The sequence below is a fragment of the Schistocerca nitens genome, chromosome 7 (assembly GCF_023898315.1).
Source record: "Schistocerca nitens isolate TAMUIC-IGC-003100 chromosome 7, iqSchNite1.1, whole genome shotgun sequence".
NCBI classification, from domain to species: Eukaryota; Metazoa; Arthropoda; class Insecta; order Orthoptera; family Acrididae; genus Schistocerca; species Schistocerca nitens.
This window is the reverse complement of record NC_064620.1, coordinates 16,187,658-16,205,892: the sequence shown is the minus strand read 5'-3', so window position 1 is coordinate 16,205,892 and position 18,235 is coordinate 16,187,658. Positions and strand designations below refer to the sequence as shown.

The following is an 18,235-nucleotide window of genomic DNA, read 5'->3' as shown; positions in this document are numbered from 1 at the left end:
GAGATGAATACACTAAGCAGATTCAGAAGGATGTAGGTTGCAGTAAGTACTGGGAGATGAAGAAGCTTGCACAGGATAGAGTAGCATGGAGAGCTGCATCAAACCAGTCTCAGGACTGAAGACCACAACAACAACAACAACAACAACAACAACAACACCAGCTCCTACTAAATTGAGGATTAAAAGTTTCTTCTGCAGGCCCTTTCAACTCTGGATGAAACAAAGAACTCGGAGGTTAAAATGATAAGTATATCCTTGAAAGTTTTGGATTTACCAAGCTATATGTTTGCATCAATGGTAGCGCATATACTTTTCGGAAAACTGTTAGATAGGTTGCAATGCCACTACAGTGAAGTTCCTCACTTACACTTCTCAGAGGACTTGAACAAATGATATAAATGGCGGAAAATGTAAATGGCAGGAAATTACTTTTATGCACTTAGTGTACGTAAGTTTTATATTTCATGAACTTAAGGGCGGAAACTATCCAAAAATTTACATAAGTCAAACAGGCAGAATGTCTGAAATGTGCTTCAAAGACCATGCTTAAATTCACAACAATAAGACAGCATTTGGTGCACATCTTCTAACACTGAAGCATAGAGTTGGAATTATTGATATGCATTTGGAAATGTTGTACAATAAACCTAAGGAACATTTCCTGACAATGCTGGAAGAAATTGAGATTTTTACACACAGTCTGCAAGATCCTAGAAACACATTAAATCAACAGAAAATTTTTATTGACAGTGCATTTTTTAGAAACTTTGAAGGCCTCTTCCAATCATCCACCTCGTTGCAGCACATGTGTGATCAACAGTCCCACTCTTCAAGAAAAGACAGCAACAGCCCTTCAGCTCACACACCATCCTAGCAGCAGGACAATGCAGACTGGTTTCCATACATACTGCAAAACTGTGTGCCATACTAAGCCACCAAGCATAAGCAAATTCAATTAACTGTAACTGTCACACCCAGATCCCTGCAACTTTACTTGCTGCACGTAGTTTCACTTTAATAATTTATTGTTTTTTACTTTTTACAGTTTTATACTTTCAATTTTTTTTAAAAATTTTAATATTTAGTGACACTTCATGCAGTTCTAAGTCCTCTACGTAATTCTGCTTCCACATTTTTATCATCTTCATGTCTTTCACTGTTTATACAGCCATTGTTCTAAGACTACACTTTTCTAATATTTTAACAAAATTTTTTATAACTTTGTATTTTACACTTACAGTGTAACACCTTATGGTTTTATACTTCCAAAGTTTCACACTTTTAATATTTTTGTTAAATGGATGACTGTAATGAGTGACTGTACAGTGTAGTGTTGGGTTTATGTTGTTATGGATGAAGGGAAGGGAGAGCATGAAACTCAGTGTCACCACATAGCAAACTTATGTTGAAAAGCACCAAGCGGGCCACTGAGCTTTACATCCCTATCCAACAGACAAATCACCATCAACAGTAACATATGCCCTCACTTCATGAGATACTGTGGAGAGGTTTGGAATCTAATGCAGGACACTAGCGCAAAGACCAGTGATCAGAAACTTTATGCCACCACCTCTCCTCCTCTTGGCACCCAAATACCGGCTGTGAAACTTTCATCCACCAACAGGATTCAAGCTGGCTGACCTCCAAGCTGAGCAACACCACACCACCATCTCAGCTATGCAGGCAGATTTGTAAAATATATTATAACACTAAATTAGGGGCATGGAGCAGTATGAACTTTAAAAACAAACTTATTTTTAGGAATGAAAAAGTGGCTGTATTGACATTACTAATTATGGCCAGTAAAATTTTGTCTTAAGTTTTATTTAACTGTAAGACTTTCAAAACTGTTATATTTTTGATATCACTGTTTAACAATGTACTATGAGAAGTAATGATCACTCAGTTACATGATATGTAAGGCTCTTTAGGTTTCAGAATTTCTATGTAATGAAATAGTGTGCTAATGTCTGTAAGTCTACATAACTACATTTATTTACTTTCCAGTTTTTATTTGAACTTTGTTCCAGTAATGAAACAGTTATTTAACATTCAATCATGATGAATTACATCTATATAAAAAAAAAAGTTTCTTTTTCACTATTTGTTTACTATCTAATCAAACTATTCACACTTCACACTTTCACAGCTGTTGCATGATCCTCTGCTCACACAATATTTTCTTCACAATTGTTAGTCTCAAGTGTGTTGCTCATATTTTGTAACTACTGGAGGATCCATATAATATTCATCCAATGATAACAATTTAAGTCGCACAGAAGCTCACTAACCACTGAATTTTCCAATGTTGAAATTAAGTTACTAATTATTCATATTTTACATTAACAGTCTTTTGCCTAAGAGGTGCATTAAAATATTTTCAATTAACGCCAAAAACTGTTATGATCACCAGCGCACTCTATACAACTAACACACTGGCGGACTTCAATAATTTTGCTCCAGCTACCATTCACTGAATTGCTGAATGTCAGAGGAATCTGTTCTTTTGCCTCTCCTACATGCATAACATACTTTGTAGTATTTCCATCAGTGCAACAAGAAACAACAGTTGTAGCACATGAATGGTAATGATTATGGTTAGTGCCTCACAATCATGTAGCATTTCATACATTTTTCCATTAGTTCAAGAATCAATAGCATGTGATTTCTATTGGCATACTTTTGCATTGATTTAGAATGGTCAATCATGACAATGCCTTACTAAGGAAAAAATGGGCAATAAATAAATTTATGGCTGACATAAGAATTTTCTAATGTGTAAGAGAACCCTGAATGAAAACCAAACAATGAGATGAGTAAGGGCAATTACTCACAACAAGGACAGAAGCATTGTGCAGAAGATAGGTACCAAAATAAGAACTGAAATAAAGCTTACAAACTTATGTTCTTCAATGCCCACATGCATGCAAACAGCTATACAGTACCATTGCTGTCTCCTAATTCGGTGCAAAGTTGTTTTGGATGGAGGTAGCGAAATGAATAAGAAAGAGCTGAGGGGAAGGAAAGGACACTAAAAAGATACATGTGCTAGCAGGGGTTTTGGGTGGGGGAGGAGGGGGTGGGGGGGGGGGGGAGAGCAAGGGAAGGAGGGTGAATATGATTCCAGAGAAAACTCACTCTGTTGCAGGCAAGGGTAGTGAGTAGCATGTTGCACACATAACTGCATGCAGCAGAGGTTGCAGCTGAGTAGAGCAGAATAGAGTAAAGGCAGAGGGAGATCTCTGAGAGGACAAGGTGGAGCAAGTTCCATAGACATACAAACTGAAATGAAATGTGAGTATCCAAGGGCAATAGTGAGAATAAGACTCTGATGTTGGAAGGGGAAAGGGTAAAGGGTTTAACAAGAGCATAAAAGTAAAGCTGTCTCAACCTGAAGATTTGATTCATTACTGGAATGCTTTAGCAGGCATGATCCTATTACAAATGGTATCCTCTTAACTTCTTCTGCCCTTTGAGAGGACTAACAGTTGAATGTACAGTCTGAGCAAGTTTAACTTCGAATTTTTTTGCATTATCAGTTCATTTCTATGGGTAAAATAAAGGATTAATGACAAAAATATCCTAATATTGTCATTATTCTGTCCTAGATTTCCCATTGTTTGATTTTATTAAATATCCTAGGACTGATTGTGGACTGAAAAATTAAACAGTTGAGCAACTGAGCAGTCTGAAATTCACCAACTTAGCCATCAAGCCACAAGGCAAGAATATATGAAGACATATTGCACCATCAGTAACAATACAAAAAATTCAATTTTTCACAGTATGTTAGGTTAAAGGAAAATAATCGAATAAGTCTATGCATAATTTTGTGATTTACTGCAGTACATAATACAATGCTCTATATCTGCAACCATTTGAGTAAATGTTGTACATTATTCTAAGTGCTAAAGCAAGATGCAGCAGACATGCATTCTCAACTACAGAAATCAACTTAACCATGCAGTTGTATACAAACAAATGCCCATTATTGATAATTATTACCTCAGTGCATTCAAAATATATAATGAGCCCTCTCTCTTCACAAACATATTATACACAGCATTTGTATGTTTAGCTGACAAATATTGAAATACATTCAGAATAAAACTCTATTTGGAGTTCTTATCAGTTGTAAGAATGTGATGATATTCATTTTACACATTTCATGTGAGGGAACGGTAATATCTTGTATTACCAGTAATATTAAATATTTGTGAAGACAGAAGGCAATATTGCAATAAGTGTAATTCTAAGTGAGTAATACTCTTTCCCTTATTCAAATTTTATATGTTACACAATATTAATCTTCTTAAGGCAAAAACTACAGTAACAATTGTGCAAAAGAAAATCTTACACTTAACTCCACCACCAGAGGATTCTCCTTCTTGACATCCAAATAACAGTTTTGTTTTAGGGAGAATATAATGAGATGAGCATATTTGTTCCAAGACTGATTTAAAGGGAGCACAAAGTCTATTTTCTTCCTAGAAAAAATTAAGAATACATTTAAAATGTAATTTAATTAAAAACTACAATAAATGTTTTCCAGAAGTCCTGGCTCTTGGAACACATCTCATAACTGGAGAAACAGATTGCTTCCCAGATGTAGAGCTTGCACCTTACACCCAAGTATGTAACAGTTAACACTTAGTTTCCAATATTTTGCAAAACGATCTGCAAAGAAAATCAGTAAAGGCAAGATAAAGGTGACAAAAGGAAAACAGATTAATTAGCCCAATTATGCCAGCATTTTTACTGTTGTAAATGTTTCCAAACCAGACCAGAGAGCTCATGCATAGTTCCACTACCACCGCTATTATTACACTATTTTTGTTGACACACAGAGTATGAACCATTATTATGCAAACAATTCTATTCTCAGAATTTCATAATTCATAGAACAAATAATTTTATAATTTCAGAGTGATAAGGTCTACAGCTGCGATGAATTTTTTGAAAGATTTCACGATGCTTTCAACTGCCATTCTCTTTATTTTATGTATGATTGTACAATGTCGGCATTAGGCCATTTTCAAGTATTTTATGGGTGGTTTTTAGTAGTAAATTATGCCTTGTAAGTCATTGCTCCTATGACTCCATGGTATGCTCATAAAATAAATCTGAGATGTTTTATGCTATTTTAGGAGCACAATACTTCTGAGCAGTTATTGCAATAACTGCTCTTAAAATAGCATAAAACATCTTGGATTTATTTTATGAGCATAACATGGAGTCATAGGAGCAATGACATACAAGGCATAATTTACTACTAAAAATTATCCACTTGAAAATGGCGTAAGGCCGAAATTGCACAATCGTACATAAAATAAAGAGAATGGCAGCTGAATCTTTCAAAAAATAATTTTATGTTGTAGAAGAGAAACACAACACACACACACACACACACACACACACACACACAGAGAGAGAGAGAGAGAGAGAGAGAGAGAGAGAGAGAGAGAGAGAGAGTAACAGGGATAGAGATAGAGAGAGAGAGAGAGAGAGAGAGAGAGATAGAGAGAGAGAGAGAGAATGTTTAGTGCTTATGATAGTATTATTATCAAACATAAATTTCATACTCACGCATGTGGATTGTACTCGTACGACATATTTGGGGTTTGTATAAAAGTTTTTTGGTAAATTGATTTTATGAAAATACTGTTAGAGTATCTGTTTAGCTTTAACATTGGATTATCATCAGATGTTCTATTGGGGCGAACTTTTAGCATGTAACACCCCGTGAATACATTGTGCAATTCAGTTTCCACATACTGAAAAGAAAATCACAGCAACATTAGGATATAAATAATTAATCTCATATACAGAAAAAAAGTAAAACATTTTTCTTAGACATATCCCATTACAAGCTGAACTACAGATTTTAGTAGGAGTTAGTCACATGGAGTGAGGGACCCTTCAAGGTATACAGTCACTGTAAAGAAACTTGTAAGGAGAGAAAGTTTGATTCCATGGGAACAACAGTGCACAGTGAGTGTGGTATCTTTCAAAAAGGAGAAGGAATCCAGCAATCAGCTGCTTGACTGCTGAATTCCTTTTCCTTTTTGGAAACATAGACCACTGCATAATCAGCGTAAAACAAAGCATACGGCTATAGACAATGAGATCATGAATGATATGTGTCTGGCTGTCAAGAGGACACTGCATTAAGCCTTCAGTGACTACTGTCTCAAAAAAACGAAAGAAATTCTGGTCATTTGTAAACTCTGTTAGTGACATCAAAGTTAGTGTCCACAAACTCATGGGCAACACAAGAAGTGAAATTGAGGGTATTAAAGCAAAAGTAGTAATGAAAATTAAGAAGTACTGCCCCAATTTATTTCTCCCTTCACTGCATAGACGGATGACATATATATTAGTGTAAATGGCACTGAGAAACAGCTGAAATCGGGAAATTAAACAATGCTTCAGGATGTGATGCAATCCCTATCAGATTAAATACAGAAGTTGAGGTTGAGTTAACATCTCTTCTAATTGCAATATACCACAAATCTCTCAAACAAAAAAAAAACTATGGACAGTTGTTGCAGGAAACAGAGGTCACAACCATCTATGAGAAGGGTAGCAGAAGTGATCTACAAAGCTACCATCCAACGGACTTGACATTCATCTGTCGTAGAATATTAGAACATATTCTGAGGTAAAATTTGATGAGTTAGCTCAATCAGAATGACCTGTTCCATCTCACTCAGCATGAACTTTGAAAACATCAGTCATACAAAACTGAACTTGTGCTTTTCCCACAAGCCATAGATTCAGGCAGTCGGGTAGAAACAGTATTTACTTACATCTGAAATGCATTTGGCTCAGAACCATACCTACACTTTTATTGAAAGTATGATTATATCAACATATCAAGCAAATTTGTGACTATATTGAAGATTTCATGGTAATATGTTGGGTAGAGTTGCTGATGTCTCGAGGTAATTTCTGGTGTGCCTCAGGAAAATGTGTTGGGACCCTTACAGTTCATGTTGCACAGTATATATTATAAATTTATCATGTATTACATAATAAAAGCTCTGCTGCAGTTCCAGCAGTAAATTTAATGTGGGCATGACAACCAACCACTCTCCATCTGAATGAATGGCCAATGCCAAATTGTGGCCAATGGCAGAGTTGACTATTCAGTGGTGGAACACACAGCTGAGCACAACCTGCTTGATTTCATGGCTGCTTTACAATTCCCACCCTCTGGATCCTTCACGACTTCACCAGCTACTATCAATTATGTAGATGAGATTGTGGCACTTCCTAAATTCTAAACTTTAACGAGTCCCACAGTCTGCCATAGCAGATCACTTTCCATGCACAGTCACAACTAGATGCTCTTCAAAGCAACCAAGCTATAGTGGACACCTGCTGACTGGAATGTCTCTCCCCCACTACTGCAATCTGCTTTCTGGTGCTCTGCCTGGATCTCCTGTTAATGTGTGCGGTACCATTCTTCAGCATGCACTAGTAACGAACAGGCGCTGCAGCATCAGCATTAATATTCCTCCTTTCATTGTGAGCCAGTGCTACCGTTTGTGAGCCAGTGCTTCTGTTTGTGAACCAGTGCTTTAGTTTTGGACCAGCACCTTCAATATGGAGCCAAGTACCACCACATGATGACTATTTGGGGACAAATCAGTTGAGTTGGTCTTGAACATTGCTTCAGGCACACAGCTTGCGAGTACCATAGCTTCCCAAGCAGGACCAGTCACAATTCAGTGGCTTATGCACTGTGTGTTGTTTTCACTTTATTTTTCCTGAGGTGCTTTGGAGAGTCACCTTCTGATTTCTGGAGGCTGTAAATTTCAAGTGCAGCAACACACACAAATGACCTGTACATTGTACGGCTATGTGCCAGTTCCAAGCATCCATCTGGAGCATCCAATTCAATTATCACACAGCTTTGTATTTTCCTTCACATGCGACTATGCCTCACCACAGTGTCCCCCTTAATTTTATTCATCTTTACCCAGGGGACTCTGCTACAGATGAACTTCTAGAATGTAAATTGAGCTTTGGAACTCCTGTAAATCTTAGTGAAGGTTCCCTCCTATGAACTTTAAATGTGTGTTTGTTCTTGTAGCAGAAATGATAAGCTGAGAACTTTTACTGTGCAAGTTGTACCTAAATTGTATACAGATTGTATATTTCCCTTTATGTTTTTGTTAGATGAAATGTATTAGTGTCTACCATAATAAATAGTTTGTGTTGCCAGAACTTTGCCCTCTGCTTTTTTGTTGCTTCACTAGAACATGTATTTCATGGCATTTCCAACCTTCTCTTCTTTTCACCTTAATTTCCCTCACCCTATAGCTGTGATGTATGTTGAGCAATTAAATACTTCTGGCACTGCCTGCATTAACACGGTTGTGACCTGGACTTCAAGCACCCCATTAAACAACCCCAGTTCCTCACATACTCCATACAAGACCTTCCACATTGGGCTACCCTTCGTGTACGTCTGTGTTGCTCCATAAGGTCTGCGCATGTTTTGTCATTTCCATCCCTCACCTGCACTCACAAGTGCACCAAGTGTACAATTTTTTTCCTCTGCCTCCTGGGTGGGTTCATCCTGCACTCGTGCCTGATCAGCAGCTTACGTCAGGAAGCCATTCTGTGATGCTGACCCCTGAAATGTTGTCTGCAGCAGAGAGTGTTTCATCCAGTCATACCCCTGTACCTAGCCCATCTGAACTGCTAACTCAGTGGACAGTTTAAATCAGTTTCTCACTCAGTTTGCCCAACTCTTGACCATGTTATGCCTAAGGAATAGATCCCGCCTCCAACATATCAATCAAACAGAGCTTCTACTCACTTCCCCACACTTGACACCTGTGACCTGCACCTATGGTTTTTCTCTGTCAGGGCAATCTTAACTGGGTCAGGAATTATGAGCAACACAATACAGTTTGACCTTATCATTGCTAATCTTGAGTGTACTGTTACAGCAGAGCCCCATGGCATCATCACCAACCCTCCGTGGTCTAAAAGCTACTGTATATTAAAAGAGCACCTAATCATTTGATTGGCATCACCTGAAACACTGTGTTCCAGCACATTATTTTCTCCACAGTAGTGTTCCCACAAGAGGCCCACCCAGCTCCTGCAACACCTCTGTGCCTTAGCTGAACCCAATGTCTTGCCAGACAAGCTTTTATTCCACAACTGCAATACTCGCTTGCCTGCTGTGATGTTCACCGTGTACGGCATGTTGGTGGACCATGCCGTCATAGCAGAACAGTCATTTCAGTCCTTCAACTCCTACCTGGCCACAGCTAATACCAAGTCCCCTTAACCTCATCACCCCCCCCCCCCCAGCCACCAACTCTGGTCCCTTCCTGCCACCATGGCAACCACAAGTCCCCCAGCCAGCAGTGCAACTAGCAATTCTGTCCCCACAGCCCACACTTCATCATGCACAGTCAGGACTAGCATAAACACGGCACATTTGAACAGTGAGATGACAATCTTACCCACTGCCTTTGATCGTTTGCACCTGCCAGCTTCTACGATTCCCATCCCACCCCAATCTCGTGCAGCCCAAGGTTACTACGTTACAACCGAAACATCTCGGGCAACTATGCCTCCTCCATTTACAGCAACTGCCAGCACACACACACACACCAGTGCAAGCGTGTTACCCCTCACCCAATTGGTGTGCTCAAGAATTCATGTAATGCCGAGCCCATGTGCTGGTATCACACCTGCTTTGGTAGTGACACCATCAACTGTAGGCCACTGTGCTATGACACCCAAATGCAGTCAGTGACTGGTATCAGGTGCACCCATTTGCTCAGCAATTTCCCAGTGCCTGTTCATGCTTGACCACCATAAACCCATCTCACCAATCGCCAACCTCATTGACAACAGCTCAGACCCATCCATCTCCATGAACAAACTCCTGCCCTGGTCGAGATCCCCTCCCCTTTCCTCCTCCCTGCCACAAACAGCTCTGTCATCACTACCTACAGTCCCCATACTCATTGCATTGATCTTGGCCTTGATGAAGAGTTTCAGCATGGCCAATTTCCACTGATCCAATCCTCGGTCAATCTTCTCCCCAGCCTTACACAGAATCACCTAGTCAATGGCACGCTGGGTCACTCCACCCTCTGCCTTTTCTGCCCTGCCACTCACCTCGACATCAAACAACTTTCTTACACCAGCCCTTTTGTTAATCTCCTTTCCCACTGCTCACCCGCCCTTATCCCCAAGGTGCCCCACATCATGCTGCACTACACTATGACTACTCTGGGCCCTCCAGTTCACTGCTGTGACTGTGATCTGTCACTGGACAAGTACAAGTTTGTGGGGGTAGAAATTGAGACTTCCATTGCCACTGGAATCCTTCGCCCATCCAAAAGCCCTTCATCCTCTGCACTTAATTTAGCACCTAAGAAGGATAGGATCTGGCACCCCTGTGGTGGTTATCAGTAACTCAGTGCAAGAACCATTCCTGACCATTGTCACATTCTGTTCTTATGCAGCTGTAGTGATGACATACCTGGCACCACCATAATATTCTTATCTACTCGCGGGACACGGCTGAACACCATGTGCACCACAGGAAGATTTTTGCTTGCCTCAAAAGTTTAGAGGTCATTCTCAACATAGAAAAATTCATTTTCAGGGTAGACACAGGTCACGCCATTTCTGTTTCTGGCTTGTAATCCATACCTGAGAAAGTCCAGGTGATCTCCTAATTTCCACATCCATGACATATAAAGAGTTTTGCAGATTCCTAGGAATGGCAATTTTTTTGTAACTTCCTTAAAAATGCGGCCTCTGTTTAGAGTCCTCTCCCTGATGCACTGCAAGGAGATGGAACAAAGGGTAATACGAGGGCCGTTCAGAAAGTAACCTCCGGTTGATTTAAAAAAATACACCAAGTTAAATAAAAATATTTTAATATATACATCTTACAACTACATCTTTGCACTATTTTTCTACATAGTCTCCATAGCGATTGAGGCACTTATCGTATCTCTTCACAAGCTTTGAAATTCCTTCTGCATAAAAATCACCCGCTTGTGCCTGGAGCCAGCCTGTGACCGCATCTTTGAGCTCTTCGTCGTCATCAAACCGCTGTGACCCGAGCCATTTCTTCAAATGCATGAAGAGGTGATAATCACTTGGCGCCAGGTCTGGGCTGTAAGGTGGATGGTTGATAACGTCCCACTTGAAGGACTCAAGAAGGGCCGTTGTTCTGCGAGCAGAGTGAGGACGGGCGTTATCGTGCAAAAAAACGATACCGGAAGTCAGCATACCACGGCGTTTGTTCTGTATAGCCCGTCGTAACTTTTTTATTGTTTCACAGTACACATCTTGATTAATGGTCGTACCATGTTCCATGAATTCAACCAACAACACCCCTTTGGCATCCCAAAACACCGTTGCCATCAGTTTTCTGGCAGAAAAATCTTGCGAGGCTTTTCTTGGTTTGGTAGGCGAATTTGAATGTGCCCACATCTTTGATTGTTCTTTTGTCTCAGGGTTCACGTACTTAATCCAGGTTTCGTCACCGGTCACGATTCTGTTTAACAATGGTTCTCCTTCATCCTCATAACGTGACAGAAAGTCTAATGCAGAGGCCATTCTTTGAGTTTTGTGGTGCTCGGTAAGAATTTTGGGCACCCATCGTGCACAGAACTTACGGTAACCCAATCTTGCTGTCACTATATCGTACAAGAGAGTCTTAGAAATCTGTGGAAAACCAGTAGACAACTCCGACATTGAGAAACGTCGATTTTCACGAACTTTTGCATCAACTGTCTGAACGAGTTCGTCAGTCACCAATGATGGTCTACCACTCCTCTCTTCATCATGAACGTTTTCTCGTCCACTTTTAAATAAACGTACCCATTCACGGACAACTCCTTCACTCATAACTCTTGGTCCGTACACGGCACAAAGCTCACGATGAATAGCTGCTGCAGAATATCCTTTGGCTGTAAAGAACCTTATGACAGCACGCACTTCACATTTGGTGGGGTTTTCTATTGCAGCACACATTTCAAACTGCCACAAAAACTAAACTAGCGCAGGTACGACGTTCACTCAACCACGGCTTGATGCCGACTGACCTGTTGAGTGCGTGAACGCACAGATGGCGTCGCTACTCCCCCCACAACCCGCACTGTGACCAATCGGAGGTTACTTTCTGAACCGCCCTCGTATGTCCATACCCTAGGCCCTGCCTATGATAACCAGTTTCAATACCAATAGATATGATTGGAAACTGCTCACTGTCTATGACACAGTGAAGAACTTCCACCCTTTGGTTAAGGGATGCCCATTCACCATCTTCACTGACTACCACCCTCTTATGGCATGGTTTTGTCAGAAAGATGCCACCCAAATTTTGCACTGTCTGTTTCTTCGCAAGAGTACATGGCTCAGTTTTCTACTGATATATGCCACATAGCTGGTGTCGATAACATTGTCACTGACTGCCTCAGCTGCTCCTCCTCCTTCAGCCCTCCACAATAGGTCAATTACGTCAAGACCTGAATACCAACCTTGTTGTCCAGCTCTAACAGGTCTCTAGCACAGACCTACACATATGGTGTGAAATCCTTCCCAACCACATGCACACTGACATCTCCAAAGACCGCATCTACCCTATCTCCCCACCACCGCCTTCTGAAAACCAGCTTCCAACCACCTGCACAGTCTGGCAACTCTGGTGTCTGCTGTCCCACTTGTCTGTCACAGCAGAAGACCTTCCCCTCGCAGTCGCACCTAGATGCTCTCTATAGCACCTGTGCTATAGTGGAAACTTAGCAAATGGAATGTCTTTCCCCCACTACCACAATCTACCTACTGGTAGTTATGCCCAGAATTCACATCCATGTGTGACGCAGCATACTTCGGCATACACTAGTGATGAATGATCAATGCAGCATTCGTGTGAATGGTCCTCCCTTCATTGTGAACCAGTGCTATTGTTTGTGAGTCAGTGCTTTAGTTTCTAACCAGCATTTCAACAAGGACCTGTGCACTGACGCACAACAACTATTTGAGGACCAGCTGCATCAGTCAGCCTTGTGCATTGCCTCAGGCAGACAGCTTCTCAAGCAGGACTAGTCGCAATCCAACAGTTTATGGCTCACATGCCATTTTCCATTTAATTTTCCTGAGATCACATATTTGCCTTTTTGTTTTGGTAAATGAATTGCAGCAGTGTCTACCTTAATAAACAATTTATGTCGGTGAAATTTTGCCCTCTTGCTTTTCCTTTGCTTCACTGGAACATGCATTAAACATTGTTTTCTGCCTTCTCCTTCGTTTCTCCATGGTGTCCATTGCCCAATAGCTGTGCTGTACATTATGCAGGGAAATATTTTCAGCACTGCCAGTGTTACCATAAGACCTATCCCTACAACACGGCCTTTGATACTATAATTTTCCTAGCCTTCTTCTATTCTGGCTCTCCCTACCAATCCATTTGTCCAGGTGACTGTCCCGCAGTGTATCCTATGAACCTGCTGACTCTTTTTCCCAGCCATAGTCCTTCCCTGAGTCTACCTTCTATTCCCCATCTACTGTCTCCCATCACTCACTCCACATGACATTATCTCTTACTAATCAAGCCAGCATTGTATAGTCAGCTGCCATAGTGTGCTTATGGAGCAATAAAAGCACATGGCACAATACTTGCTTTATTATTTAATGAAAGCACCACATCAGTGCCTACTTCCATATGGCACTTGCTACCTCGAATACTAGTAAACCATAACAAATAAAGGGGGAAGAGGAGGAAAAGAAGCCAGGATATCAGCTATGGAAGACATCTGTTGCATGGGTAATCTACCAATTCCACGGAGTGAGTTGCATAGTGGGAATGTGTAAATGTCTGAGCAGGTTGGCCCTTACAATTATTACAGTGTTGTTTATACAAAAAAATTGAGTGATGGGTATAAGTATTGTGAGACCTCTGCAAGATGTGCAGTTACCTACTTCACACAATGTTCATATTGCTCACTTATACTGACTAATTACTTCATTTACTAGAGCTGCATTACCCAGCAGTAAATTTGAGAGACCAACAGAGAATGGCAGAATGTAAAAATAAGTTGGTACCTTGCTCTTCAAGCATCATTTACTAGAGCTGCATTACCCAGCAGTAAATTTGAGAGACCAACAGAGAATGGCAAAATGTAAAAATAAGTTGGTACCTTGCTCTTCAAGCAAATGCAGTCTTTACCAGATGATGAGTAGAAATGTTACAGTATTTCAGTGCTGAAAACTGGATGGAAACCTGATCGCTTTCAATAACAAAACTAATAAAAATAATTAACATGAGAAGTTTGTAGATTGTATCTGAGATTTCTTTTCTGCTATTTTCATAGTCTGAGACAGATCTACTACAAAGTCAATTCTGTTAATTGGTTCTTGTTATTGAATTGCACATGAAAAAAAGAATGGTCATGTATTGCAGCAGAAAACAGAAAAAAACAGTACAAGTAGCATAAAACAATTTAAAGATGACAGTCTAGTTGTTAATGATAAAAACTGTATGGGAACACTTCAGTCATATAAGGAATAAAACTAGAACCAATGTAAATGTTACATTATGAAAAGTATAATTCAGCAAAAGAAACATATTAAGTTTTAGGATTATAGGTGAACAAACAACGAAGCTGAGGAAAGCAAGTGGTGTTACACTTTAAAAATACTTAACCCTTTCTGCATCTGCGATTCCAAATGGCATCATTAAGTATTCCTGGCTTTTTTGAGCTTCCCAATGCTTCAATGATACTGTTTGGCATCGCTTCATGTAGTTCCAAGTTTGGCCAACAGACCACAGTGGTGTTTGCTTTCATGACTCGCCGTTTGTTTGAAGTGCAGAACAGATAAGTGTCGTGAGTTGTGCTACTGCATTTGTGAGTGAACAATAACTGTTGTGTTTAGTTTTATTCTGTGTATACTGAAATTCTTGGTTATGGAACCAACTTTACGTAGTTCCTCAAGGGCAAGGGAAAGAAATACAGTAAGTTTACAATACAGTTATGTATGCATTTTTTTGAGTAATTATTATGTAATTTCTAATGATACCATTTGGAATCATTATTTTATTTATTAACCAATAGCTTCAAAAGAACTTTTGCAATGGATATGGCATATGTGCAACATATACAGTAAATATTCATCACAAAAAAATTTTCCCTAATTTTTTTCTAAATGTGACGCACAAAGGGTTAAAGTGGTTATAATGCTGGAAGAGTGTGTGGGAAAAATAGCATCACTGGCCAGAGAAAATGACTCACAGTGATCTCTCTGAGGGTTGACAGTTGCAGGGCAGTTTGCTCTGTGACTCAAGGAGGAGGAGGAGATTAGTGTTTAACGTCCCGTCGACAGCGAGGTCATTAGAGACGGAGCGCAAGCTCGGGTGAGGGAAGGATGGGGAAGGAAATCGGCCGTGCCCTTTCAAAGGAACCATCCCGGCATTTGCCTGACGCGATTTAGGGAAATCACGGAAAACCTAAATCAGGATGGCCAGAGACGGGATTGAACCGTCGTCCTCCCGAATGCGAGTCCAGTGTGCTAACCACTGCGCCACCTCGCTCGGTCTGTGACTCAAGGGTGTTACATTGTGTACCCTTGTATGTATCAAGTTTCTATAAAATGAAGTGTGTTGCATGCTCCATACCACTGTATTTTTATTATTCATTACCATTATGTACCAGAGTTCCACAATGGTGATTGGTGACCCCCGAACTTTGCATAAATACTAAAACAGTGCAAATTCGCATTGCGACAATGTTGCCATCACACCCCCATACTGTTACACTGATTGCGAATTTCTTATAACTCTTACAACCCTCATTATCGACAGACGAACAGTGCTCCATGTGTTGCCCAAGTGATTAGAAATGACAGTGACACTTAAACATTGCAGACTTGTCACAAATTGCAAAGGCACAACAATGCAATGCAATTGCCAATCCACTTATTGACTTTGTTACAGACTCTACCAGTGTAATGTCCATCACGGCCATTATTGTACGCACTAGGTATGTGTCCACTTGATGCATATGATGTCTCCTCCATGCTGCGCAGCTGGCTGGATTACCGGCCACCACCCACCTACAGTTCTCCCTGTGCTGTGTGGCCATATTACAACCACATTACCAAACCGAACAGTCAATTGCTTCACATCTCATACTACCACCATTCCATATGGACAACTTGTGCCTGTGGTTTGCGATTGTTGAAAGCATGTTCACCTCCAATGCCACTGTCACGGGTGACATAAAGTACATCACTCTACTCAACTAACCTGCCACTCACACTGATGTTATCTATGACATCATCCTGGCACCAACATCTATGGACAAGTATAGGACTGCCAAACCAATGCTCTTACAATGTTTCTCCAGGATGCCTGAAGAGCAACTACACCAGGTATTTTACAACAAACATTTACAGGATGGGAGACTCTCCAAATTATGGCAGCATCTTTGGATCAAAATAGACCTGTGTATCAAGCCTGATGAGGTGCTGTGGATGATCTGAATCATCAAGCTCCCATACCAAGTGCACGTTGTCTTCACTTGCCCCTAGTAACCATTCCCCCCGACACCCACCTGTCCCTGGCTGACCACCTTTTTGGCATTTCTTAATATAGACACAGTTGCCGAGTGCTCCCAACCTTGCCCAGGCAACCCAACAACATTCTGCAACTGCTTTCTGATGCTGCTGCCTCATGGGCTGAGGCAGCACCTGCATGCGACGCTGCTTGCCGTGCCATGTCCTAAACCACAATTTGCTGACCGTGACGCACATGTGCATCTGCAGATTACCACCTCGCTCGGGCAACCTGGCTCCAGCCTATAGCTGACATCCAACATCATTCTGCTGCTTGGGACACTGACTTCCATGTGGCCCATGCTGACAAACTCTCAACCAGAGGCTCCGCACTGTGTTATTTTTTTTATCTTGTCAGCCATCAACAAAGGCACGGTGCACCACATTAACGATATACCCAGCCCAGAGATTAATCAGTGCCCCAGAATTCTACCCACTGGCTGCCTCCACATGGTGAAGTCAGTGGTGGACAAGTTGTTACAAACTGGAATTGTTTCCCCATCATATAGCAACTGGGCCTCATGCATCCACCACATACCTAAGAAGGGTGGCTCAGCTAGACTTTGTAAGGATTATTGGTGCCTTGAATGTTCATGCAATCATGGACAATTGCTCAGACCCTAGTATCCAAGATATCATACACTATCTTGCTGGTGCTAAAGCGTTCAGTGTAACTGACTGTAAGAAGGCGTATCTGCAGATACCAATGTTCAAAGATGACATTCACAAGACTGCCACAACCCCACCTTGTTGATTGTTCGAGTTCCTTTTCATGTCTCATGGATTAAAAAACGCTGCAGAAACCTGGAAACACTTTATAGACAGCCAGCTTTCTAAATTTTCTTTTTCTTATGCACATCTGGGTGATATCCTCATTATTTTGCCAGACATAGACTCATACTTCCTCCTTGAACAATTTCTTGGTGCTCTCAAAGCCAACAGTGTAGTGATTGACACTGAAAAATGTCTATTTCATCAGGTGCAAGTCACATCCTTGGGCCACATCATTACTGCTTCTGGCATCCACCCAGCTCCACAGCACATCAAGCTGATATATAACCTACCATCACCAGCTGACTGCAATGAACTCCTTTGTTTCCTCGGAATGGTCAGTTTCTATCATTGTCACGTGCCCCACACCACTGCCCTGCAGGGACACTTAACAAAGGTCCTCAGAGACAAAAATACAACCGCTCACAGGAAGCTCAGGTGGACCACGGACATATAGCAGTCCTTCCAAGCGATGGAGGACAATCTGATTCAGACAGCCCTCTTAGCTCACCCGATTCCTGAAGCTCCCCTGTCCATCACCACTGACACTAGTGATTTAGTAAGAGGAGCCATCCTTCAGCAAGAGGTCAGCAGTTCTGATCAACTCTTGCATTTCTTCTCCCATAAGCTCACCAAGGCACAGCGTATGTGGTCAGCTTACGACTGGGAGCTACTGGCCATAGATGAGGCCATGCGGTATTTCTGATAAGATTCTGAAGGACACCCCTTGTCATTTAAATGGATCACTGGCACCTAGCTGATGCCATCTGTAGCCCACCAAGGATGAATGCCTCTGTCATTACCATCACCTCGTATACATTAGACGATTCACTAAGGTCATCTGTCACACGAAAGGTAC

At 41.1% G+C, this 18,235-nt stretch overlaps 1 protein-coding gene across 3 annotated transcripts in view; it reads right to left on the bottom strand.

Annotated features, from left to right (window-relative positions):
- Window positions 1-18,235, bottom strand: part of LOC126195353 (uncharacterized) — a 161,266-nt gene that overhangs the window by 75,718 nt on the left and 67,313 nt on the right. For 2 of the 3 annotated variants that reach the window (XM_049933930.1, XM_049933931.1), the window contains exon 5: window positions 5,587-5,774. In XM_049933930.1, coding sequence (XP_049789887.1) covers window positions 5,587-5,774 — 188 coding nt within the window. Of the gene's footprint in view, window positions 1-4,357; window positions 4,488-5,586; window positions 5,775-18,235 lie in introns of all 3 variants that reach the window. The other variant, XM_049933932.1, reaches the window with a different exon arrangement.